The 27,245-nt window shown below is 41.2% G+C and overlaps 2 protein-coding genes across 8 annotated transcripts; one reads left to right on the forward strand and one right to left on the reverse strand.

Annotated features, from left to right (window-relative positions):
* Positions 1-1,131: 1,131 nt before the first annotated feature.
* On the reverse strand, positions 1,132-9,245 carry foxh1 (forkhead box H1). 6 transcript variants are annotated; one of them, XM_029458019.1, is made up of 6 exons: positions 9,140-9,245; positions 6,007-6,839; positions 5,833-5,856; positions 3,742-4,343; positions 3,078-3,182; positions 1,132-2,608 (listed from the first exon to the last, which is right to left on the reverse strand). In XM_029458019.1, exons 4-6 carry the CDS (start codon positions 4,213-4,215, stop codon positions 1,646-1,648), a joined length of 1,542 nt encoding a protein of 513 aa, XP_029313879.1. In that variant the 5' UTR covers positions 4,216-4,343; positions 5,833-5,856; positions 6,007-6,839; positions 9,140-9,245; the 3' UTR covers positions 1,132-1,645. The 6 variants fall into 6 exon arrangements, with proteins under 6 accessions (XP_029313879.1, XP_029313876.1, XP_029313880.1 ...); XM_029458016.1 differs by having other exon boundaries at positions 3,742-4,347; XM_029458020.1 differs by lacking the exon at positions 5,833-5,856.
* On the forward strand, positions 8,677-25,880 carry ppp1r16a (protein phosphatase 1, regulatory subunit 16A). Of its 2 annotated transcripts, XM_029458015.1 has the most exons (12): positions 8,686-8,812; positions 11,597-11,718; positions 15,975-16,971; positions 17,428-17,498; positions 19,415-19,560; positions 21,371-21,474; positions 21,711-21,835; positions 22,376-22,501; positions 22,584-22,659; positions 23,526-23,655; positions 23,746-23,905; positions 24,024-25,880. In XM_029458015.1, the coding sequence occupies exons 3-12, from the start codon at positions 16,725-16,727 to the stop codon at positions 24,549-24,551; spliced, it is 1,713 nt and encodes a 570-aa protein (XP_029313875.1). In that variant the 5' UTR covers positions 8,686-8,812; positions 11,597-11,718; positions 15,975-16,724; the 3' UTR covers positions 24,552-25,880. The 2 variants fall into 2 exon arrangements, with proteins under 2 accessions (XP_029313873.1, XP_029313875.1); XM_029458013.1 differs by lacking the exon at positions 11,597-11,718 and having other exon boundaries at positions 8,677-8,812.
* The last annotated feature ends 1,365 nt before the right edge of the window (positions 25,881-27,245 follow it).

The raw sequence follows: 27,245 nt of genomic DNA on the forward strand, positions 1-27,245 counted from the left end.
AGGAGCTAAATAAATGTAATGGACATATTGTACTTTACAAGTTAAGATTTTTAGTTTAGGTTCTCATGTGGAAATTCAGTTTTCTGAAGTTTTTTTTATTTTTATTTTTTTTATTCTAAATAGCAAAAACAAATATTTTCTCAAATAGTCGATTGGTTTATAAAATGTCAGAATAGTAAAAAAAAATGTCTACGGTGATGTCTTTAATGTCTAGTTTTGTCAGTCCAAAACCCAAAGAAATTCTCTTTTACACGATTGCAGGACATCTCCATATTTGAGAGGCTGAAAAAAAGCATTTTCTGACATTTTAACATGAAACATTACATAAATAGTCGCCTGATCGTTAAGACTCTAGTTCAGCAACAAACACCTGGAAGATTAAAGATCTTTAGAGTTCTGGTAGCATTGAAGCAGCAGTCAGTCGAGTTGTGCAGAGCTGCTTCAGTCGTGCAGTCAAGCAAATAAACCGACCGGGACTAAACATCTGAACAAACAGTGGAACTAGCAGATAAATGATGAAGTAGAATCCAACATGCAGTTGTTTCAGTAAACTTACTGTCATACACAACACTGAGCAGCACAGTTAAAATAAACAGTATTTTATTTAATACCCCGTTTAACTTCATCACCTTCTTTTGATACTTAAACTTCTGAGCGGTTTCCCTTCAGCTCAGAGCTGTACAAACCTTTAACAAGAGAAACAACTACAAACAAAAACCTTCAGCCGTCGAGGTAGACAGACATGTAGAAACAACATCCTCTGGGAGATCATACGACATTAAAATAGTGCAGAAAACAGGCAACAATTCAGCAGCCCATTAAAAACCTGAGGTAGATTCTGAGGGTCCATCGTCTCCAGTGTCCCGACAACAAGCAGCTTTTCACAGACAATCATTTTAAAAGCAGAACATGTTCATGGATAAAGATTTGTTTTTGTAATGTGTCAAACACTAAAAGGAAAAAAGACAATTGAGGTGTCACATAGGACCAACGCAGACAGTCCAGACACCATCTGAACAAACAAACTCACAAATAACAAGTGTGTGTGCAGATTGATCTGTGTCACTCTGCACACACACACACACACACACACACTATGCTAATTTTCCTGACAATCCTATATTCTGCTGACAGGATAAACTGAAGAAACATATTGCATTTGATATTCTGTAGCTTATATTTACTGTAACATCCTCACTCATTTCTCACAACTGTAAAATTCAAGATTAAATCCAACAATACATTCAGAAGTCACATTAGGAAGACAAGATGCAAAAACTATTTGTGTAAGAAAACAAATTCATGGCAATAAAAAATAAACAGTGCAAATAAGATTGGCAGTGCAAAGAACCTGGAGTCGCACACACACACACACACACACACACACACACACACACACACACACACACACACACACACACACACACACACACCATTGAAAGCCTGAGGTAGAAACGTTGTTGTGTAATACTTCACACATCGATGACACACTGTGACTTTTCATCTTGTTAAAAACATGAATTAGTTCAGCGCCCTTTTGCACATTAGACAGTGAACATCTCTTGAGCTGGAGGTAGTGATTGAGACTAAACACAGGGTTAGCATCCGTGCAGTAACAGTACGAGGAAACAAGTCAGTTTCTCCGTCAGTACTGAGGATACCTGTTCAGGTGAGGCCCGTTCTGCAGGCTGTACTGACTGGGTGGTTGATGATGTGGGAGAGAGTTCTGAGTGGTCGGTACCAACACGTCAAACACACTCTTGTTCGGAGGCACAGATTGCAACATGTTGTCAAGGTCCATGATGAGGGGGGGGGCTTGGACAGAAACTCGTCCGCTGGGGAGGATGGGCCAATAGGCGTGACCTAAGAAGTGACCCGGTGTCACAGGAGAGCTGCCATAGCCGTACAGGGGAAGTCCGCTATGCAGGGGCATTAGAGGACCTCCGTTGAACCGCATGCTGGGGGGGGCCACAGCATTGGGGGGAGCATATTTGGCGTAGGAGGTCGGGAGCTCCCATGGAGGGGCAGCAGTATCCCGTCGGGCTGACTTGTGCAGTGGTGGTCTGTAGTCCTCATAACCATCTGACCCGGCTTCTCCATCAAGAGGAACATGCTTCCCCGACAGAGCCATCCCTTTCCATTCCTCATCAGAGGAGGAGGTGGAGGCCGGGCTGGCAGAGCTGGCAGACGCACTGCGGGCAGAGGAGGCGTAGCGAGGGCGTGGAGGAGAAGGCCGAGGCCGCTCCACCTTGCCCCAGCAATCCCTGGTAGACATATCTACATCCCCAGAGGCGCTGGGCGGCCGCAGGCTGTGCAGCAGAGAGTCGATGGCGAAGGACGAGTCCAGCTTGGGCCGGAACAAGTCCTCCTGTGGGGGGGAGGGGTTTCTTGAGCGCATGAGAGGGAGGTTGGTGACCGACAGAGGTGGAGGCTCAGATTCTGGCTTGTCTCCCTGCAGGATGTAGGGGGCCAGATCCTGGGCGAAGATGGTCTCATCTTGGCGCGAGACAGCTGTGTTCTGCCTCTTGAGGAGCTCCAGAGGAACGCAGCTCAACTCCACTGCCCAGAAGTTACCTTTGCCCTGAGGTTTCCCCGGGTCCTTCAGCACCTACAGGAGGAGGGAGGGGGGACAGTGAGATGAGCACTTGGCCTGACAACCTAGTCAGACAGGATGGACCTAGTTTCACTGTTAACATCACAATAACACAGGTTAGAAGCTTAAAACTGGTTTAAAGATTCAATACAAAACCCTCAGAGCTCATTTCTACAAAAGATTAAAGAGGTGAACAAACCCCAACTCAGGATGGTGCGATGCAAATGTTAAAAGGGAAAGGTCACCCCAAAATCAAAAATACATCTTTTCCCTGTAGAAGTATTTATCAATCTTGAGTAACCACGTCATGATTTCTGGAAAACATTGCTGTTTTTCAAATGAATGAGTTCTATCTAGTTCCATTATGTTGGAGAGAAGTCCGACTTCTCTACGGCCGATATGTCCAACACGGAAAATATGTATTTGTGATTATGGGGTGAATTGTCCCTTTAAGATTTAGGATTGTTTAATGGTTTCAACATACCTTCACAAAGCAGTCATAGGACGAGAGGTTGTGTCGCACAGAGTCCCGCCAGCCCTTGTAGTTTCCTTTGAAGAATGGGAAGAGAGTACTGATCTCCTTCAGGATCTAGAAATAAAACACAAACGTCAGTGTGGCTGTCTGAAGAAGATGCTCGTCTTCAGTTTGGGCACACTAAGTAAAAACACTAATGTGGTGACTGATAGCATCACAGGTTAAATGTTTGTGTAGGAGTAGAAGTGAACCCTTCACTTAATATGAAATATAAGAATTTAAATTGTAAGTGCGGTACAACTAATCGCTCCGTATATCACCATGTTATCACTTTTCTGATACAGATCAGTGTCTGGTTTCACTGCAGTCCAATCTTATCAAAGCAAACCAAGAATGGTCGGGTGTAGTCACTCAAGTGTCACCAAGAAGCTGCTGTTTCGTGTCACTTTATGAACCGTAAATGATCCGTCAGTGTAAAGTGACAGTAACCTCGGATTCTACAGAGTCTTTCATCTTAGATTTATATTAAGAAATACTGCGGATATAAAGAGAACATCATGAGCAGCCCTGTGCGTAAAAACACACCATGCGCCACCTCTTCGTACATTAGTGTAGTAGTAGAGCGCGCACTCGAACATGTTTAAATACGTGAGCAAGTTGAATTAATTCTTACCTCAGATAACGTGAGTTTCTTCTCTGGAGACCTTTGGATGACCATCGCAATCATAGCGAGGTACGAGTACGGTGGTTTTGGATACCGCTGATAGTTCTTTTTCTTCACGCTGCTGGTGCTACTCTTCCCCTTCACACTGTTCCGCGAGTCCTGGGTAATGGTTTCATGTTTAAAGTGAGCATATTGAGGATTCTGGTACGATGAGCCCGGTGGTACGACTGTATCCATGAATGCTGTGGCGCTGGTGAGGTGTTCAAGACGCGCGGCGGGTTTCTCCAAGCGCGACAACTGCTGTGGAACCATCTGAGCCAGGTGGTGAGGCCAATGTTGGCCAGGAGAGCTCCGCGCTACACCGCTGGGAGGAAAACTGTGCTGCTCATTTCTGTGGAAGTCAAGTTGATGGTCGTGATGTTCTCCACAGTGGGACAGAACGGGTGGTGCTGAGAAGATCTGCTCCGGCCAGTGCTTTGTCATGCTGACGACCAGTCGGGGGAAGGGGGGGGGGGGGCGGTGGGGGATCAGCACGTTCGGACAGGAGCACGGAGAGGGGGAGGGAGGTCAAAGAGTCGGTCCTTAACTTCTGGCAGACTGCTGGCTCCAGGCTGACTATTTGAAGAGCAAACAATTAACAGTTTCATGTAAATCCCGCTGCGTAATCGAGGGGAGAATGACGCGTTATCTGAGAGCAGAATGACTGATCGCGCCGGGGGACTGGGGAGGGTCTGTGTACAAGGAGGGGCGAGAGAAGGACAGTAAACCTGTAAATAACCCTTGTGATAATATCAACATGCCACTAACAACGCAGAGATTCAGAGTTTGCTTTGGAATCACGAGATTACGCACGAAGGACTAAAGTATTAAGAGCGTATTTTGAGTAGGTAATACTTAAAAACAAACAATTATTATTAGTTTAGCATCTACATAGATAAGGATATCATCTCCATCTTACTATCTCAATTTAAACTGCAGAACATGTTATCTATAGGCTGTATTTAATCATAAAGACTTTCTCGAGAGTGACACTTGGGCGCAGAGGCGAAAGTTCAAACGTGTGTGTGTGGGGGGGGGGGGGGGGGGGGGTGTGGTACAAGAAAGAAGTAATTTCGATTGAAGCTTACATGCAATCAACAATTTTTGGTGAGCAATATACATAAGGAATGGCTAATATGCAAAAGGTTGAAACATTAAGAGTTTGGTAATTGCAATCATTTCGGAATCTTTGGAGATGAATTAGTCTCAGAATCATTTGAGTCATTAGGATTCCTTATATTGAGAGGACTACAGTGGAAGTAGAAACAGTTGCATAGCAGGTTAGTATTGATGCAGGTTCACCTAATTCCAGTTGAGCAAGCAGTGCACATGTGAAATCTTAAAAAAGATGTACGTTCAGTAAAATGTACAAATTGTAATCGCTCAGCTGACACAGAATAAATCATTTGGAGACATTATGGATTCGGGGGGTGTTCTGCGCACGGTAGGGTCTCCATGGGACTATGCAGGATGTCATTCAGTGTTGGAAGACTAAGTTTCGGGAATGTATGTCTTTTGTTCATGTTAACGTAGTGCTAATGTGCAAACGCTTTCTTCCCAGCAAGACAGTGAAAACAAGTTGGATTAGAAGGAACCCCCACCGGCATGCTGGAGACTGGCCCTTCCCAGAGGAGCTGCTTAGCATGTGAGGAAATACGGGGGCTATTCAACACCATTTGTGGGTTTTCTGGTGATTACAAGCTGCTAAGTGTCGTTGTTGGGTCGGACATTCACACCTTAAACATGGAGCGATCATGCTCTCCTGAATTGTTACCTCAAGATATCTCTCAAACTAAAACTGCTTTAGTTAATGTAAGAATCAACAACCTACAGGATCTTTCCACATCGTGCATTAAGTTTCATTTATGTTAATTTACTCAACTTTTTTATTTCATTAATGGATAGATTACATCCGATAAGATAATGAAACAACTCTTGAATGAAGTAAATGTGCCACCATGTGTCAGAAAGACAAAAAAGAATTAGAAACCAGTCGATTTTCACATTTTAGACAACAAAAGCGGAGCTGCCAAATCCACAATTAAGAGACAATTAACTTACATTGAGATGAAGTGTGTGGCCTCCCTGCAAAAATGTTTTCACCCTCAATTTAAAAGTGTCACAGGGCGTTTTTCCTTGACACCAAATAACATATTTCCATTATTTTCTATTCACAGGGAAAACTGTGGAGGAATATTTCATTTGAGTTGTTTTTGCACAGACAGAAAAACTTACCACAGGATTTGCAGCTTTTGTGATTTTTGCAGTAAAACGCAAAATCTTTGAAGTCGTTTTCCAGCTTCTCTTCTTCAAGGTGAGCAACGAGCCTCCTTCACCTGCTGCAATTAGCATCCGTGCTTTTCTTCTCTGGTTGACACTCTGGAGCATCGTCACAAAGTTTGTCCCCCTCTAGTGGTTTCACTCAACATTCAGCGAGAAGCTCCACTCAGGTCTCCAGAAACCACTTAGAGCTCAATTATTTTTATATTAAAGAATATAGAGAACATCCGGGGACCCTCTCTTGTATGTCCCTCAGAATCATTTACTACACTTCTATATTCTTAGTTATGTGACAGAACAACACAAGACAAATTAATTAGAAATATATTAATATTTGCATCTCAACACTTGATTACGGTCTTTAAAATAATATACAATTGTTAGATTAGAACATGAAATATTTAAAAATATTTATTGAACTATGAAACAGGAAGGAAAGAAAATAATTAATACAATAATAATTGAAATGTATTGATCTGAAAACTGAAAGAGAATCACTGACTTCTTTGTTAAAGTGAATTTGATGGAGTTTCATGTCACATGAAACGTGTAGAAGCAAACTGTTCACAATCTCACACGTCTTCTCATAGAGAAGTGATTTAAATACAGACTGTCAATCTATCTCTTCCTGTCTACCGGAGTGTCACTTAATGGGTTTTGCCTGGATTAGTGAGTCACGCATGAGAAGAATGGAGACCCTTATGAAAAGGATAGCATCCAGCACTGGGCTGTTCACGTAGGCCGATTGTGTCCGGACAAATCCCTCCTAAGCTCTCCTGGGATGCATCCTGAAAGTGCGATGGAGAGGAGGAATGAAGTTTATCCCTTTGTGAAAGTGAGAGGAAGTTTTCATTGTGCCGTCACAGCTTCATTACTGCAAGAGAGGTCTATATAATCTAACTTGTTTCTTTGTTTTACCATTATTTAGTTTTATTTGTATTGTTAATTTAACAGGGACAAAGCACAATACATATAATGCACCAGATTAAAGCGTCTGCAGTCTCTCAGTGATGTGCAGGTTTAAAAAGTATTAAAATGTGCACCAAAATACTTGTTCTGGGTATTAAAAAGACTCCATTGTAAGATTTGGTTGACTCAAATTATTAAATTATTTGCGTTCATTTGGTATCTAAGCAGAATTTCTTCAGCAGAACTCTGGACACAGTTTTATTTGTAATGCTTTGAGCCCTACAAATTAAATCCTATTTACCTTCATTCTCTTGAAGGGAAGATATCTAAAAATTTGGACACATAAAACCAACACTATGTGCACAAATCGGTCCAGACAGCCATTAAAAAAAACCATTTTCTTTGCTCTGTTGTTTGATATCACATGGTAACATTTCCTGCTAATGTTCCTGTATTTTAAACTCTGTAAATGTACTGCATTGTGTCTTATCCTGAGCAGAGATGCTCATGCTGCCTCACTGTGTCCTCACTGTGTCTCTGCAGAGTGACACTGCAGAGCGTCACTGATGTGTCAGTTGTGCAGTTCACTGCAGGGGTCAGCAGATCCCTGTCTGAAAGGAAGAGCAGCTGATTCTGATGCTGCTTCCTTTGGATTAACAAACCAGCCAGACAACTTTGAGCTACTTCAAAATGTTTTTACTGTACGATTGGTTGTCTTTAGATTTTTAATTATGGGTGTTATTAAAGGAGCATGTGTTCAGGCTTGTGTTGTCAAGAGGGCAAACACACCCTGAACGTTTTTTTGTGAAAAGAATAAAGTGCATTCAAGTTTGTGAAACCAGATATAAAGTATTATAGCTGACATTAACTCTGTGACAAACGCATACTAATTCAACACACCTTATACATTCGACTTAATAAAAGAAACTAGGGTGTTTGTCACTATGGCATGTCACACCTACTTGTAATTTTGTGCACTTACCTGTAAGAATGTGTATATAGATCAGTGTTGTAACACAATTTACAGTTGTACAACTACTTAATATTGTATACAAGTCTTTCAAAAATGTATCAATATGTTTATGTTGTTCTTTTTTTTATTGTTTTGATGTATGGCCCTTATTTTGAGTCCTGCTCCTCTTATCTATGATGATTAACAAATAATATTGTTATTTCTATATCAGAATCATAAATAACTATTTAAAAAAGCAACATTACATTTTCTACCATTGTAGAATATAAATATATATATACATATATAAACATAGAGAATAATACAATAGCCTATATAGCAACAATAAATATGTAAAATAAATCAATATAATAAATATTTAAAATAATATAAAAAATAATTAAATAACAGTGTCAATAATAGTAATGCTAAATAAGAATATTAGTTAAATGTACAGTATAAATAAATAAGTAAAAGCAGTGTTAATGCCAGAGTAAACCAAAGTTGAATCTTTGCCAAAAATTGTTGTACTGATAAATTAAAATAAATTATTTCTAATAACTTCTCTCATCACTCAACAACGTATTTTAGTAAAATAACAAGAAATATTTGTTGTCGTTTTTGTTTCGATTTATTTATATATCTCCGTGTTTAATCTTATATACATCTTTTTGTATCATGATTTATTCTCCACTAGATCGTGTATGTTCTTTAATGTATGTTTAATAAAATAAACTCTGTCGCCCTCTGATGGAGCGTGCCCTGCGGGAGGAGAGCGCGCAGGTCCGGTTGTTATGGTGAAGCATTTCCCCCGAGGGTCTGGAGCAGCAGGAGCAGAGGGCAGCAGCTGATTCAGTTTCACAGCCGCTCAGGAGCTCCACCTGACAGCCAGCTCAACAGGTAAGATGTCGCCACATTGTTTTCTATCATTTCACGTCGATACAAGTTCACCCTGCTCGCTTTAACTTGTTACAGCCAAAGTAAAAGGTCGTTATATTAAATTCACGACTCTGGTTGTCGTGTCGCTGGTAGGTGAGCTAACCTGAGGCTAAGGGGACGTTAGCATGACACAACATCAAAGGCGGCCGACTGTATCGCTGCTCACGAGCGTTTTCACCTTTTTTACCAATGAAAAGTCCCGCAGTTCGGATAAACTCTCCGGTGTTAACTTTTCATCTGCACCTGGATGCGATGAATGAAGCCAGGTAGCTTAAATTAACTGCTTACCTGTCAGACTAGCCACCTGTTGAACCGGCATGAAGGTAAACTAGCTAATCTGCAGCTCACAGTTAATCCTGCACAGTATGGGACAACAAGCAAACACTTGTGTTGCTGGTAAAGCTTTTTATAGACATTTACAGGGACGCGAAAGCGAGTATTAAGTTAAGTTCTAATGTAATATATCACAGCTGTGTGGTAGGAACTAGTGCAAAGTCGTATTACTCTCAGCTTCATAGGCTGACATCAATCTACATTATGACTTGTATAGGTCAAGATGCAGCTCATAGTTCAGTCCCATGCGGTTCTATTTAATACTGATTTATATTGTAAGGTGGGAATGCTATAAACATTAAGTGACATTTAATACTGACTCACCAAGAAAACTTCTGTTAAATTCATGGGATCTTACAAAAAGCTCTTTCAATTTCTTTATATATCTGCAATAAAGATTAACGCTTTCCCATAAAGAAATTCAAACTATCTTAAAACGTCTTTTCAGCTCTGAATCTTTATTCAGCACTGTCTGCACACATGACCAAATAACTTCCACATGAACTACATTAATACTACACAGAATCAAATTTGATTTCAAGAAAGTGAACATTTCTGGAGATTCACGTCTTTGAAACGAAAGTATTTGGAGGAGATCTATATGATTTAGCAGGGTCTCATGAATTTAATAGAAGTTTTCATATATATTTTTCGCCAACTTCTGTAGAGCTGAAACAATTATTCCTTTTATCAAGCAGTTTAGCAGCAATTATATCAGTAGGCGATTAATAGTTTCCTTTATATTTAGCAAAAATGCCGACTATTCTCTGATTTTGGGAGGATTTTCTGCTTTTCTTTGTCATATATGACAGGAAACTTGATGTTTTTGTATCAATTAATTGATTTATAAAGAGGATATTTATCAGTTTAATCAATTTAATTAGTTGCAACCCTAATCTTAAAAAATAATTTGTTTTAAAATATATTTTTTCGTTTGTCTTTGTGCTTGATGATCACTTTATGCAGGAAACACCGCAGTTCACTGACTTATTAACCTAAATAAACTCTTTGTCAGACAGCCCTGCTGGTCTTGCTCACAAGTATTTCCTCATGTGTTCAAAGTACTTCTTCAAAAGCATTTCTTTAGTATGTATAGTCAAATATTTGCAGGTTTCACAATATAGACCAAGATTAGCCGCTTGATACACAGCATAGCAGCACACACGAAGATCTAGAAACAAATCATAAAAAGATTACATCTTACTGTACTTTTACTTTAGCGGACTTTCTCCTCTGTGATCTGTGAGTTTAGATCCGATGCATCAACTGAACACTGTTAGATCCTGTCGAAGGACAAAGACCTGAGTCCTGCGTGTAGCTGGAGTTAATCATTATGAAGATTTCTTTGTCATCCTAATATAGTTATTTTCTTCATGATATTTCCAACATGACCCAGCAGTTCTCTCTGTTACATTCCTTCTGTTGTGCATGAACTCCTCCACGTTGATCACTGAGGCATGTCTTTACCATCACGTGTGCATGTTTAAATGTGTGATATTCTGCAGGCAGATGTCAAACACATCATCTCATCCCGTGGGCGCCATTTAAAGATTCTTTATGCATATTTTTCTCTCCACTTCCGCCCGTCTGTCTCCTCCCTATCCTTCCTCCTCGCACTCTCCTCTATCTCCTTCACATTATTTCCTCCACATCCTCTTGCCCTCTTATTCTATATCCTGTCCTCCAGAAAAAGCAGCGACTCTTTTGTCTGTTTGTCTAAATATACCTCCTCTATATATCCATTATACATGGTTACCCATGGCCTCTTGCTCACTCCCTTCTCTCTGTGGCATTACTGAGATTGCTGAGTGATTATATGGAGTAGCTCACACCACTACACATGACAAGACTTAATGCACACGTCTTCTCAAGTAGATCCCCTCCCTCTCTGTCGTTCTCACGAAGGCTGCAACTAATGTGCACATTATTCTTCCAGATTATGGGTCATGAAATAGTAAAGAAATGCCCATTGCAGTTTCCCAGAGGCCAAGGTGTCGTCTTTAAATGCTTTGACACCTAAAGGGATGTGACGATGCAACACAAAACACAATAAGTTGATCTTCGGGAATTTTTAAGATGAGGATAATTGTGAATAACCTCACAAGTGACTGGAAAAAGCTCGCTATCACGGCAGACTCGCAGTGTGGCCATTTTTGAATTCTTTATTTATGCAGGGACATTTTTTTATATCGTCCCATTCCTACACACCAATAGCTCTACAAAACAACAAACACACCATTTCAGCTCTACTCTATGTATTTATTATAAATACGTTTTACGTTGCACATTAACAGATAAAAACAACCTTTCTGAACAGGCAGTTAAGGTCACTTGGCATTGGTTCAGAATCTAGCCGGCGGGATCATTCCCGAATCATCGAGCTGCATTGACTCAGCATTGTTTGTCCCGCAGGTCGCATCACGCGGCACACTGGCCCGGTGGTCGTACACAACAGCTGAGCAATGTCATTCCATCGCGTCTGTTTCCCGTGTAGCCAGACTAAAGTCTGAGCAGGAGTTTCAGCTGTGTTTTCTGTAAGTTCAGTCACAAGCTTTTACACGTGTGTGTGTGTGTGTGTGTGTGTGTGTGTGTGTGTGTGTGTGTGTGTGTGTGTGTGTGTGTGTGTGTGTGTGTGTGTGTGTGTGTGTGTGTGTGTGTGTGTGTGTGTGTGTGTGTGTGTGTGTGTGTGTGTGTGTACTGGTCTATTCATTCCAGCTGTTGAATGAAAGTGTGTGTTCCTCAGCGGCTGTAGACGGCCCTTCCTGTTGGATCATTAGGTGGGAAAAGTCGACAAATGTCAGATTGATGCTGGGACATTTTCAGTCGTATTTCTCCGTGTGCTGTGCTGCCACAGTTTGTACATTATGAGTGATCTCACCTCGTCTTTCCCGTCTGTCTGGGCTCTGCCTGACTCAGAGAATCACAAGGCTCTTACACAGTTTATCCACCAACAAATTCCCCGTTCTGCATTTGTGTGGAGACTTAATTTGTAAGGGACGAAACTAACTGAGGCTGGTGAGATGCTATCTTAGCATCCACCGCAGACCGCACGTTCTCAGTCGAGCTGTCAGAGAGCACACTGATGAGGTAAGATGACGAGAACATTTTTACTGAATTTCCTCGATCCACTACTGAGCTGATTTGAATTACTTTTACTTTAAGTAACCATTTGTTATCGTAATGTTTGGGTATATAAAAATATGTGGTCGGTCAGTTAGTTTGTTAACAATAAAGTTGTATGTATTGTTGCTCTTGTTGTTTCCACTTCGGCCACATCTGTGATGGATTTCTCTTCGTCTGTTTGTTGCATATTTGGAGCAAAATTCCAGATTTAGAAAAGAAAATATTTTTGCTTTTTTATTCTGAGCAACTGACTATTTATTTTTAATCATCGTTTTGCTGGAAATATTTAAAGATGACACTTTTGAGGGCGACCAAGTAGGGCAAAAGGATAATTTCTCGTTTTTCAATGGGATCGTGTTGTGATTACATCGTCAACAACAAGCGCACATTAAATCAAATTTCTCAGAAAGTCTAATGTGAAATATTTTGAGGAAATATCATTTATTTTCACATTTCGCACGGAAGTTCTTAATTTAATGAGAAGCTCCTCTGCTGAATGCTGCTCAGTGAGGGGCAGGAGGCTGATTAGTGGCAGACGGCCGGCTGAGACTGACTGAGCTGCTGAGTCTGTCAGACCAAGAGAGCAAACTCATGCTGTGAGGATGAAGCGTCTTCTCCCTCAGCACTCCCAGAGAGGAGAGAGAAGGGAGGAGTGGTGACGCACAGCAGGAGTGTGTGACACGTTACACACCTGTAGCCTGCCTTCAGGTCACGTTAGCATCACCACAGACTTCTTCATATTGCATGTTTTATATTTTAATACATTTATATAATAGATTTGTTCTCGTAAACTATAACTATAACTCCGTTATTGGCCTTTGGGGAGATTATTCATTACCAGTCACACACTGACAGCATTTATAAAGTGTTTGATACTATAAATAATTACATTTCAGGTAATTGTGTATATGGATTTGTTAGGCGGTGAATATTCTGGAGTACTAACCTTTCTCAGGACAAGGACAAACATAATAATATATTATTTTACATTCCTCTCTACTGCAGTGTGTGAAATCAGAGGTGTGTACTGGTGTGTACTTCCATGATGCCTGGTTTGTAGCACTGGGTGGACCCGACCGTTAAATAACAATACGTTTATTTGAACCCGTGTTCTTCGTCAGACAAACATCAAACTGTCTGAGTCTCCATTCCCCCGACACCCTGCACTGATTGGCTTTGACCGAGATTGCAGTTGTCTGGCTCACTCCGCCAAGGTGTGTGTGTGTGTGTGTGTGTGTGTGTGTGTGTGTGTGTGTGTGTGTGTGTGTGTGTGTGTGTGTGTGTGTGTGTGTGTGTGTGTGTGTGTGTGTGTGTGTGTGTCTTTGCATGTTATTGAATTATCGGTGTAAATGTGACAGTATGTGTCAAAGTTGTACAAGTGTGCAGCTTGTTTTTCCTCCTTTCTAATGAGAAAGTCTAACTAGTATTGCAACTTAACAAAAGCCCATGAAATGATTTTACAGACCCACCCATCAACACTGAGGTCTGTTCAGGAACAAACACTGAAGGGAGTCTGTGGCTTTCAAGGCAGATGCTTGAGTTCTTGATGAGACTTTTGAAACGAGACTAAGATTGTTTATATTTGGCAGATGGAGAAGATCAAAGTTTATATGTAAATAACTTGTCACCAGCCTTAAGTTTCCCCTTTGTGTTCATGTTCTGTAGCATTGCCATCAACATCCTAAATAATTCCTTCATAGACTCTAAAGTAAGATTTCTGTATGTTTGTGCAACTCATTATGATCATTACAGATGAATGTACAGGGTAAGAGGCACTGCATGAATCAGCTGAGGAAGTGCGCTCATGTTCAGGGTGGAAACACACTAAACCGGTTTAATTGTTATGATCACAGGATCAGTAATTGGCACTAAAAGAAGAAAAAAAATGGAGACAAAGGGACACACACTGTAGTCTTCAAGCTGCTTTATTCATTCATGTGAGTTTGGAGTTTATTTTAGATCAAATCAACAAAAGTGCATTTTGTTTTTGCAGATGACCCAGTTGTGTTGTTTATGTCAGGGTCTGTTCCTCACTGCTCCGTCCGAGTCGTCTGAAATATGAGTCAAATGCAGCCTTATGAGAATTCATTCTTTAACAAATGAGTTGTATTGGTGAGCCACACAAAACTAACGTTAAAGATTGGGATCTTTATTCCACTGATCTTTTAGATTGTGTCTGGTATTATCCCACTAATACAGCAGTTAAGTTCCTGCAGGGATTTTCTATATTTCTCCAATCCGTTCTCCCTTTAAACCCCTTAAAATGCCACAAAACAAATTCCCTTTTTGACTGTGGTTGATAATAATCACCAAAAATATGTGTGACTACTAAGTATTTGGCCTAGTTATAGTTGTTCCTTCAGGGTTTATTTGTTTCCAGTTGACCTTTTAACAAAGAACATGGACTTTACTCAACATGTTTTATTTTCCTGTAGGAGGAAGACTCACAGCTCATTGGTGTTATAAATAAACGTAACATTCATCATCCGTGAAGTCTCGACCTCGTGCCTTCCAAGTCCATGTTCGTGTGTATTGTTTAAACGAATTCTCTGTATAGTGACCTGCAGTCTATAGGGAGAGTTAAGCTTATTACCTCAATCTAAGGAAATCCTTGTATTGTAGCGTGTGACAAAAGGTGAGAGGTTAGGTATCCTGAGAATAGTAGAAAGGCATAGGAAAGGAACAAATGAGGGAGAGAGAGAGGGTGGGTGGGTGGGAGAGAGGGTGAGGGAGAGAGGGTGAGAGAGAGAGAGAGAGAGGGTGGGTGGGTGAGAGAGAGAGAGAGGGTGGGAGGGAGGGAGACAGACAGAGAGAGAGAGAGAGACAGAGACAGAGACAGAGGGTGGGAGGGAGAGACAGACAGAGAGAGGGAGAGACAGGGAGAAAGGGATGGACAGACAGACAGATTTAAAAGTTGTCCTTTTCGCTACATATTCAGTTTTCTGTCTTGGAGTAAAGAAGGAAGAAAATATTCTTGTTCACATTTTGACTTGAAAATTACTTTATTTGTTTGGGAAATTCTTTAAATGTAATTTCTGAAAACAATGTTAAAGCTTTAAGCCTCATTGGGAACCATTAAACTGTAACCTGGTTATTATAAATGCTCCTGTTGATCGTGTCGTCAGCGATGCTCCCACCTTCTCAGGTGCTCTGTGGCCCAGGGCTACTGTCTTGTCAGTCATTCTCTATCTCACTGAGTGCCTAGTTGACCTTCCTCTCAGCGCTCACAGGCCTATGCCTAAATAATAAATGAGAAGCCTGGAAAGAGCTGTGTGTGTGTGAGTCTGTGTGAGCCACGTAACTCACCTGGGAAGTTAAAGAAAGGTAATGAGAGCGAGGTTGCCAGGGTTAATACTTGCACTGAAACATGTCACATACCAGCTATTTAACCGCTTCCCCACTACGTCCCTCTCTCGGTTTTGCCCCGTGTGTATACTAATGGCAGCAAAGTGTGTATCGGGCTGCAGGGTGTGTCAATCATTAATGAAATGCGTCCCACCGTCTCAGGTTTCCTCCGGGAGAGGAGTGGGAGAGGAGGGAGTAGGTGGGAGGACCGCAGGGGTTAAAGATAACAGGATTAGGAGAGCAGCGTGCGTACATTATACTGTAACACAGCACTCACATTTTCTCTCCCTGCTTTTTCTTTCTCCTCTCTCCTTCCCCACAGTTGCAGACAGAAGACAATGTCGTTGAGGGACGGATCATTGAAGCCTCCGTTCCCGGCTCTCTTCTTCTGAAGATCTGCCAAAAAGTGCACCAACAACAACAATGACAAGTTGGAATAGTCTCACTCACCACCATGGGATACTACATTTGTATTATTGTTGCATAAACTCCCCAGTTCTTCCTACTTTGTAGATTTGCCGCCATTTTCTCACTATGGATTATCAAACACTGGACCCTCTGTTGGATCTAATTCTTGGACACAGTCGGCACCGCGTTGGATTAGAAGCTCCAATGAAGCCTCCAACCTGGAGACAAGTTTGATTCTGCCGTCCTCACAATATCTGTTCATTGTCTCGCCCCCTCAGTGGCTCATTGGCCAAGTTACCAACAGTTGATATGGATGAGAGGACTGACGGTTGTTTACAATCCACAGCTGGGATGATAATGTTTTGGACATCTCTCTGTTTTTCCAACGCACGATAAGAGTTGTTATCATCTGAAAGATGAGAAAGAGACATTGCAACAATTCTACGTGTTGCTTACTTTTGAAATCATGGAGATATCTGCCACCTGATTGCACAACATAAGTTGTTTTGTTTCATCATACTTGCAGAAGGGCCTCCTTAAGAGGCACAAGGGAGGTATATGAGACATTTGAGAAACTTTCATATTTAATATACTTTTGGACTAAGAGGAACGAACAGGAAAAGAATAGCGAAGCCACCGGGACAGCTCATAGTGTTGTGGTGGCATGGCAGCAGAGCACGGCGAGCTGCTGGCTGAGATGGCCACAGTCGGGCGTCTGAGTGCCACCGAACGCCTGAAGCACGCCCAGAAGCGGCGCACTCAGCAGCTGAAGGGATGGGCACAGATGGAGAAGGATTCAACTCGAGGGTCAAGGGCCAAAGCGGATAAGAAGAAGGCGCGAACCATCAAAGTTACATTCCCCAAGGCCATCACCCTGCTGGATGCAGCTGCACGCAATGATGTGGAGGAGGGTTGGTAGAAACACACACACACAGAGAAACACACACACAGACACACACACACATCCGTAAAATGTGATTTTAAAGTCATTCATGCATAATTTATACGTCACACTTTAGTTGTTATAGGAAAGGCCTTTTTGTTTTCAATGGTGTTATTGTCAGCCGCAAGTACGAGGCTAATTATAGAGTTGAATCTTGTTGTTCATTGTTCACACACACCCTACGGGTATCTTTTATTTATTTAGTGCAGACAGTGCCAAGTGTTATGATGACTATGTGGAAAGGAGTCTGCTCGGGTGGTCAGTCATAAGTGTGTGTGTGTGTGTGTGTGTGTGTGTGTGTGTGTGTGTGTGTGTGTGTGTGTGTGTGTGTGTGTGTGTGTGTGTGTGTGTGTGTGTGTGTGTGTGTGTGTGTGTGTGTGTGTGTGTGTGTGTGTGTGTGTGTGTGTGTGTGTGCTTCTTCCAGTGAGAGAACTGCTTAACAATGGTGTCAGCCCAGATCTAGTCAACGAGGACGGACTGACAGCCCTACATCAGGTACACACACTAGTTGATCTCTCACTGGCCTCCCACCTGCAAACACTGCCAATTCACCCATCACTAAGTCCCGCCCTCATACGCAGACATCAATCGTAGCATAGCGTAGGCCAGCTCTGGAGGTGCTACAACTTCTAGCCTCTGCTCCATTGACTCTCATGAAGTCCTCTCAGACTTTCTTCCTTTTCACGCTGGTGTTGTGGTTCCGATTTTGGTCAGAATTAACCGTTGTGTAATAGTGATACTCAACGTGACAGCATATCATGAACTAAAATGAGCACTTCTATGCTATTCTAGCTACTGAAGGTATACTGAAGGTATACTGAAGGTATACTGAAGGTATACTGAAGGTAAACTGAAGGTACACTGAATGTATACTGAATGTATACTGAAGATACACTGAAGGTATACTGAAGGTACACTGAAGGTACACTGAAGGTACACTGAATGTATACTGAAGGTACACTGAAGGTACACTGAATGTATACTGAAGATACACTGAATGTACACTGAATGTACACTGAATGTATACTGAATGAATACTGAAGGTACACTGAAGGTACACTGAAGGTACACTGAATGTATACTGAAGATACACTGATGGTACACTGAATGTATACTGAATGTATACTGAATGAATACTGAAGGTACACTGAAGGTATACTGAAGGTACACTGAATGTATACTGAATGAATACTGAAGGTATACTGAAGGTATATTGAAGGTACACTGAATGTATACTGAATGAATACTGAAGGTATACTGAATGAATACTGAAGGTACACTGAAGGTATACTGAAGGTATACTGAAGGTACACTGAATGAATACTGAAGGTACACTGAAGGTATATTGAAGGTACACTGAATGTATACTGAAGGTATACTGAATGAATACTGAAGGTATACTGAATGAATACTGAAGGTATACTGAATGAATACTGAAGGTACACTGAAGGTATACTGAATGAATACTGAAGGTACACTGAATGTATACTGAATGAATACTGAAGGTATACTGAAGGTATACTGAATGTATACTGAATGAATACTGAAGGTACACTGAATGTATACTGAATGAATACTGAAGGTATACTGAAGGTACACTGAAGGTATACTGAATGAATACTGAAGGTATACTGAAGGTATACTGAAGGTACACTGAATGTATACTGAATGAATACTGAAGGTATACTGAAGGTATACTGAAGGTATACTGAATGAATACTGAAGGTATACTGAAGGTATACTGAAGGTATACTGAAGGTACACTGAAGGTATACTGAAGGTATACTGAAGGTACACTGAATGTATACTGAAGGTACACTGAAGGTACACTGAATGTATACGCATGCTGCTTTTAGTGACGAGGTTACCTCCACAGTTTAACACAAACCCTTTGAGTGCCCTTAGAGAGGCAGGTCACCTTTAAACAGCCTTCTGTTTGCCTTTATTTAGTCTGAACCGTAACTTATCTTGAGTCAGTTTATATGAACACACTGACTCATTTCCACCGTTTTAGTTTGATGGCTTACATTCCTTTCTTGAACAGTCGGATTTAGAAGAAACCATCGTAAGATTCCTGTGATTTGTTTGCCAGGACCTTGACCTCGTATGAAGCTCTATGGCACTTTCTCTCCACATGCTACCATAAATTCATGAGAAGGCTGTTTATGAGCACAGAGAACTCCTTATAAAAGCAGTTTCCTCTCCCATGGAAACCTTTTCGTGTTTACACAGCAGAGGGCTGGACCATGCAATGCAAACTTTTACATTACTCAAGCCAGTGTATTAGTCGCCTTAAATACTGATGCACAGATATCCATTTATCTTAAGCTTGTTTTCCCATAGTGTATGTTTTCAATCATCGTCTGTACTTCCTCTTTGCATTTATAAACATTTCCATCTACTCTTCTCAGTGCTGCATTGATGACTTTGTGGAAATAGTGCAGTGCCTGCTGGATGCTGGTGCCTGTGTGAATGCCTGTGACAGTGAGCTGTGGACTCCACTGCATGCTGCAGCCACCTGCGGACACACTGGATTGGTGCAGCTCCTGATTCAGGCGTGAGTTTCTCCCATGAATTTCAGCCCATCCTTTAATCCATACAAAGTTGTTCCTGCTGTCATGACAGTAAAATAATGAATCAAACTTTAGAAATTAAGGCAAGACGCCAAATACAAAAACATTGTTTTTAATTCAATGGTCAATTTTGAGATTTTGGGCTAATTTGCTCCTATAGTCTGTCTTCTTTCAGAATAGTGGAGAGAAAACATAATACAAAAAACAATTGTCTTAATGTAAGTAATCAACTGGGATGGTTTATTAGTTAAAGAAAATGACCCTATTCACCTGTAGTGTCTTGCAAAATGTATGGAATTTTCCAAAACATATCTTTTAAGGCTGTCTCAATGTCAGTAGCACTTTCATACACCAAACTATATATTGTTGTCAAGTTACTGTGGATTTTTATTTAATGTCTGCCCAAACTTGAAAAGTCTCAGAAGAATACAGAGGACGCCTGGACAACTCAACTTGAATTTATTCATCAATTCATTTGAGTTCCAATAGGTTGAAAACCTTCAAACAGAAAACACAGGATATATTAGACGTATGATCTAACTGAACAAATGTTTATGCTGGAAATATTTCTTTCGGCATTTTTATAATTATTGTTTCTATCTGTTACATTTTATCTTTAATAAATCAAACGCAATCCTTTAATGTCAGTAATCCTTATCACACCACAACCCACACATCCTTATAATAAATGGATAAACATTATAAAACATTAGAATACCGAGTGTTTAAACGCAGTGGACACATGAAATTATACACGTAGTTATCAAACATATCCGCCAAACAAACAAATACATTTAACCAGCTGTGACATACCAACGGCGTCTCTGTGGCCTTCTCTACATTGATCCCACGCGATGAGTCTACGGAACAAAGGAAGTACGTGGCCGAACTTATCCACCTTTTGAACGGATGAACTGGAAGCGCGCATGAATAATAATTAATAGCGCAAGTTAAAACATCGCAATTCGTGACCATTTACCATTCTGACACGGTCCAAAATAATACTAAAAGCTAATAAACTTAATATTCCAACCTTTTGGTCCTGACTTTCTTTAATAATCAACAAATCAGGCAAATGGTAATTAACAAACATTAATAAACCTCTGTCTTCTCTCTAATAATAAACAGAATCAACAAATTAATTTAATATTTTAAACCCCATCTTAACAATTATATTATAAGTAATCTATATACTGAAGCTTTCTTACTGAGGGCTTTGTTCACGTCTCATTCAGAGCCTGATTTATACACCTTTTTATTCTTAAAACGTGGAGCAAATAGATTTATTTATGGCGTTTAACAGTATTTTCTGTTAATCAGCATATCATTAACAAGATAATGCCTCATTTGCATAACAAATAATGTTAGTAATCAAATAGGGAAGTGTCATGGTATCTATTCACCAGTGCTTCTGTGAATAGATACTGATATTCTGTGGAGTTTTGTCTCAACTGTATTAGGATAAAAGTTGCTTTAACTTTACGTTCATGCAGAAAGGATATGTTTTCTGGACCAAAGTACAAACGGACTGAGAGCCTTCTTGGCGAGAGACTAGTTTACATAAACAATGCAAATATGGCTGCAGCCTGACTCAAAATACTTTGCAAGTGTATGACTACTCCTGCGTTGCTGAGTACATCTGGGTGTGTCACAGTGCTGCAGTCTAATCTGTGTGTGTGTGTGTGTGTGTGTGTGTGTGTGTGTGTGTGTGTGTGTGTGTGTGTGTGTGTGTGTGTGTGTGTGTGTGTGTGTGTGTGTGTGTGTGTGTGTGTGTGTGTGTGTGCGTGCTTCCAGTGGGGCTGACCTGCTGGCTGTCAATGCGGATGGCAACATGCCTTATGACCTCTGTGAGGATGAGGCCACCCTTGAGCTGCTGGAGATGGTTATGGCTGAACAGGGTCAGTAAAATCACTCAAATCAAACCCAAAACAAATTGGTGCATTTTTGTTAAAAAAACATTTTATTGGAGTCTTCCTCTTAAAAAAGATGCATGAAGGGAAAATGTCTTACAAGCTTAACACATCTTCCTCATTTGTCTGCCACATTGGAAATCAGGTGGCACACACTAATGAGCAGGCTGTTAGTGTGTGGGTGCACTAAGGTATCATTGGTTATTTTCCTTGTGTGTGTGCAGGGATAACTCAGGACCGCATAGATGCATGTCGAGGGGCTAAAGAGACGGCCATGCTGGCTGACATTCGGGCTCTGGTTCAGAACGGAGCCGACTTAAACGCGCAGGACGCTAATGGAACTACACTGGTGAGACAGAAGGACATGTACTAAAGAAATTATGAATTTAGGTTGTGGCAGGCCAGGGATCTTAATGGGGCTGTGCCAAATAAATTTATTATTATTATTATTATTATTATTATTATTATTATTATTATTATTATACTATTTGTAGAATTAGCGGTTGAGCAGCAATCTAACAGCGCCATAAATGAGAGCAACCAAAATGATAAAGCTCTGCCAAGAGATTGACGGCTGGATTAAGTGTTTTTACCTTCTCAGAAGTAATAAATGTTCCCCCTTAAAGTTTATAAATCCATATTGAAACAAGGTGTTGTCATTAGTCAGCAGTGCTTGTTGGTAGTTCTAAATAAGGAGTGTAAATGTAGTTTAGATTTGCAGTAGAGAATAAACACTATGATCCAATGTTCTGAATGCATTTGGACATTAGTGTTTCTTCTGCCGAAGATCAGCCAAAAGAATGAAACCAGACTAAGTTAAACCCTAAACATGTTGAAGTGCTTCCCCTCGGTCAACATTTAAATGATGAACGTTGAACGTGTCTTCCAGCTCCACATAGCGTCTGCTAACGGCTACATGTCTGTGGCGGAGCTGTTGTCTGAACACAGAGCTCAGGTGGAGGTGAGGGACTCAGACGGCTGGACGCCGCTACATGCCGCCTCCTGCTGGGGACAAGTGAGTACTGCATACAAAAGATAAGACTCTTCCACTTTTCTTAAATGACCCCATTATATGTTTGTTTGTATTTGTTCCAAAGATCCAAATGGTGGAACTGTTGGTGGCCCATGGAGCCAGTTTAAACACCAAGTCTGTGCTGGAGGAGACGCCTCTGGGTGAGATCACAAAGCCTTTTGGGTCCTGTATTGCCTCATAGCAAAGTTCTTTCAATGACGGTACCTTTCACCTTTTTAAAGCAGAAATTCCAGAATAACCTTTCAGCATATTGTAAGTGGGAGCCCAGGGTCGGCAGCTTTCTGTAAAAGGCAAAAAAAAAAACCTGCCAGAATTAGAAAATACAGCCTTTACCAGTAACCTGTACGAGGACTAATGAATCGTGATCCAGATGCTGTTATATAGAAGCAATTGTATGAGAATAAACGTCCTTTTGTTTCTTTGCAAACTTGTGGACCTGTAAAGTCCTTTTAAGTTTACATACTGTAATTTGAGGCTCTAGGAAGCTACAATACTGACGAAGAGTGTCAGAGATGGAGCTAAACTGTTAGCAACATTCTCTCTCACTTAGATTGTCAGACGTTCAATTGTTGCCAATGCTGGAACAGCAACTTCTCCTGCAGGATATTCTGCCATTGAATCAGGCCTTCATCATCTGAACGGTCGTGCACATGATTCTGCATTTGTAGAAAAGCCAATAGGAACGCCCTCTCTCTGAATTGACCTGTGATTGCCTCCAATCACAGGATAGATATTCTAAAGCCTGAAAACGGAGCGTAGAGGAGACGCAGAAGTCTAGTTTTCTCTCCACTTGAATAACAATACACTGAAAGGTTATTATGAATTTTTTACCCAATGCGCTAAAATAATCTGCCTACCCAAGCTTTAATGATGTAATGCTAATGCCTGCATCAAGTGTAATAACTGCCTGTGTTAAAATAGGAACTCTATTTAATCTCTCTTTGTTGTTAGCATCTTTCCTTTCATACACTACGGCGTCTAATCTTTGCTGCTACTGGCTTTTCAGACGTGTGTATGGATGAAGAGGTCAGAGCCAAACTGATGGACCTGAAGCACAAACATGACGCCATCATGAAGAGCCAGGACCGGCAGAAGGGCACACTGCAAAGACGAGCCTCGAGTACTGGCAGCAGAGGGTGAGAGGGGACATTAGGCCAGAGGGTGAGAATCGTTCACATAAAGTTAGAGCAGTTTAGTTTGATTGTCTCTCTCGTTTGTCCGTACAGCAAAGTGGTACGTCGTGTCAGCGTGAACGAGCGCTCCAGTCTGTACCGGCGGGAGCACCACAAAGAGGCCATGGTGTGGCAGGAGCGCGGCCGACAGCCAGAGCCACAGGACGACGATGAGGACAGACAAACGGACAACGAGCTGCACCGGCATGCCATGGTGAGCAACACGGAAGACGAGGCATCGACATGAGACCGTGGACGCGTGTGTCAGGGTTTCCGTCTCGCCTTTGAAACTTCTAATTTGTGTCCTGTCTGTAATGTCTCTTTTGTTCCAGGTTGCTGGTGGTGCAGCCACGTCACGTCTAGAGGAGGTGGAGGCTGCAGACAGGAAAATTGTGTCCAGTCTAGGTAATGGAGGGACATCTGTTTCTCTGGCGTCCTCTGTACCTGGAGAGCTGTGGACTGGAGGAGGTCTCTTGGATCGCAGCGCCTCGTACCAGCTCAGCCCTGCATCTGGAGCTGGCTCTACAGAGGGGGAAGGGGTGGACAGTATGACTCGGGAGAAATCGCACCAAACCCTGGCTGACCTGAAACGCCAGCGGGCAGCTGCCAAGCTCAATAAGTACCCAGCACCTCCCCCACCGCTGCCCCCTCCCCTAGAGGAGGAGCCTTCTGCTGCAGCGGCTGAGGTGGCGACCACTCAGGCCCAGCCAGAGCTCCAAGTGACCCCCAATGCAGAGGAGGTCGCCTCCCCGAGCCAGGTGTACTTCACCCCCGCCAGCGGAGACCCTCCGCTGCTGAAACTCAGAGCCCCTGAGGAGGACCAGTCTAACAATAAGGAGCCTTGCTGTGGACTCATGTAGACATCCTGACACACACACTCACACACTCACACACTCACACACTCACACTGTCTACAGAGCAGAGAAGTTGTGTGTTTTACACTCCAAAGTGGCAAAAACCTTTCAACAAACAGACAAATGAATCCTTGAAGACTGTAAGTTAAGGCCACATGCCAATGAGGGTTTGATCTTCACTGCAGTGAACTGAATTGTGATCTTTGTGCTTATTTCCCGTTTGTTTATAGGTTTTTTTTAATCAATACGATACACACTTAAGGTCCTAGCATTCCCTGTTGCTCCCTCTGGATGTCAGGTGTCCATCTAGTGACTCAGAGAGGAACTACAGATTCCAGTTTTGCATCACAAGCAAATATTTAGTTTCCTTGGCCTTTGTTCATTACTTTAATTATCTCTTACTACACTACTGTAGAATGACATTTCATTGAAAAGCCTTAGAATCATGTAAAATTTGAATTATCCACGTAAAGATTAATGAAATTCAGTTCAATATTATTTGTTTTAAATGTAAGATCTGTTCACTTTCCTGAGTCCTATGAAAGGTACATGATCTGCATTTGCATATATTTACATTAGAAGCCATTATACAGAGATTTCTTGGTCATGATAGTTTCAGGATGCACTATAACAACTCTTTTTTTTCTTGGACTAAAAGCACACTGAAGATTTCTCTTTGTTACTTTTCCAGTGCACAGAAAAGCCTACATTTCAAATTTATTTAATGGTGCAATTTGTAAATTAAAAGAATGTGAGATCATCTGCATATATATTTAAATCAGTGGATCATTTACTCAGCCCATTGTTATCATTTCTAGATTTCTATTTTTCTACCCTCTGAATGGAATCACATTATTTATTCTCTAATACTGAATATGGCCGACGGTGTACAGATCAATTTTTTAAAGATAAAAAGTATGAAGGCAAGATATTTATCAGAGAGATGATATATAGTTTTGTTGTCACATGATTATTTGTCAAAGGTTGGTGCCTTCTTTAGGTGGCAGATTTGAGGTTTGCAATGCTTGCACAAAGTCCCACGTGTAAATGAGCTGAGCAGTGGGACACAATGATCAGACGATGTTGATGTGCTGTCGATGCACTCTACTTTCTGTGTTGCAATTCTGTTTTGTTAGTGATTTTTACTGCCCTGTTTAGAAAAACAAGACATAAAAACGTTACGTTTTCAATAATGATTTTTTTGTATTTTTCTTTTCTGCAAGTGGATTGATTTAATGGATCTTGACATTATGACTGTTTATGTATCTGGATATTGTTTAAATGGAGGGAAACATTTGTAAAAAAGATGAAAAGTAGTAAAGGAACATAAAGTTACAACTTAAGTTTTTGGGACTTTTTTTATACATTAAACATTGGAAGCCAGTTTGTGGTCAAATAATGGTGTCATGATTAAAGAAGGAGACAAACTGACTGTCTTGTTCACCTGAAGTTGTCTCCTCCTTGTGGTGGCCAGTTGCACATTTCACACACTTGTCCCCCAATGCTTTTTCTTTTCCTCTTACATCATGTGGTCACTGATCCACCTGCCAGGGCAGCACTTGGTACATAATAAACACTCCTGTACACATAAAGTATCACATGTAGATAGAGCTGTTTGAAGCCTTGTTTCAGGTTATTATAACATAACATTTCAAGTTGCAGCCATTAATATTTCAGCTCGTCAACAGGAACACACTGTACAGCACATGTTGTGTGTGGCCTTGGTAACAGCTGTGTTAAAAATGGACCCTGGATCAGACAAGTTCTTACTGTGAGCCAACGCTACTGAGTGACCGGTTTTAAATATTATCTATTGTGTGATTTTAAAATTAGATATGAACGAACAGAGTGTCGTGTAATGCTTTCAAAATATGCACTGCATGACACGTGAAGATCACCGGGACATCACATGCTCGAGATATCAAATGTCTTTCCCAAGCCCTTTCTAAGACGTGTGTGTGGGTGGGGGTGGGAGTGGGTGTGGAACACTCTGTCCTTGACAGCTAATTGTGTGGCTCTGTCTCTTGCTCAGATAAAAGACAAAGATTTCCCCCCCCCCACACACACACCTTCATTCCAAACTGTTGCTCAGTCTTTGAAAAGTCTATTAGTGTGAGCTACATCTGCTTTTGTCAACTTATTAACAATGTAGCAACTTGCAGTAACTGTGCCTTAACCTTTGCAATGGAAGGGTCTTTCTAGAAAACCTCCTCTTCTTAATGCAGAGCACATGATGGATTAAAGGATCCCTTTCAAAATATGCTTCCTTGCAAGAGCAAGGCAACAGACCCAATCAGTGTTGTAAAATACACACCCAACCCAATCTACTCCAATTTCTGTACAAATTAGCCATGTTTGGCAAACAGAGACTGTCTCCTAGTGTCAAAAACCAACAAGGGGGTTTAAGTTTTGAATGGTTTGATATTGTTGTATTGGTACTTTAACTATTGAGATATTTAATACTTCAATACACAGCTGAAAAACACTTGATTAATAGGCTTTTCCACGTATTCCATAGTTACCATAACTGAAGTAGGACAGAGAAGGTGCCTCTTACAGTTTAAAGTGTTTAAAGTGAAACTTATATCTGTCCCGGTGCTTTACGCAAAGGGTCTTTGAGGTAATTTATTTCCGACAGCACGTAAAGGCGTCATATTAGTTCGAGGCAAAGTTTGTGAAGAAATCCAACCAACCACGGGA

This window comes from Cottoperca gobio, chromosome 20 (assembly GCF_900634415.1).
Source record: "Cottoperca gobio chromosome 20, fCotGob3.1, whole genome shotgun sequence".
NCBI lineage: Eukaryota > Metazoa > Chordata > Actinopteri > Perciformes > Bovichtidae > Cottoperca > Cottoperca gobio.

What these genes read in the sequence shown, in the direction of transcription:
- ppp1r16a (XM_029458013.1), top strand. Translation starts at nt 16,725, where the DNA reads ATGGCAGCAGAGCACGGCGAGCTGCTGGCTGAGATGGCCACAGTCGGG. An exon ending in ACGCAATGATGTGGAGGAGG is followed by an intron (nt 16,972 to 17,427) that starts GTTGGTAGAAAC and finishes TGCTTCTTCCAG; the next exon opens with TGAGAGAACTGCTTAACAAT. An exon ending in AGCTGCACCGGCATGCCATG is followed by an intron (nt 23,906 to 24,023) that starts GTGAGCAACACG and finishes CTTTTGTTCCAG; the next exon opens with GTTGCTGGTGGTGCAGCCAC.
- foxh1 (XM_029458020.1), bottom strand. Translation starts at nt 4,215, where the DNA reads ATGACAAAGCACTGGCCGGAGCAGATCTTCTCAGCACCACCCGTTCTG. An exon ending in AGAAACTCACGTTATCTGAG is followed by an intron (nt 3,183 to 3,741) that starts GTAAGAATTAAT and finishes TTTTATTTCTAG; the next exon opens with ATCCTGAAGGAGATCAGTAC. An exon ending in CCTATGACTGCTTTGTGAAG is followed by an intron (nt 2,609 to 3,077) that starts GTATGTTGAAAC and finishes CTCCTCCTGTAG; the next exon opens with GTGCTGAAGGACCCGGGGAA.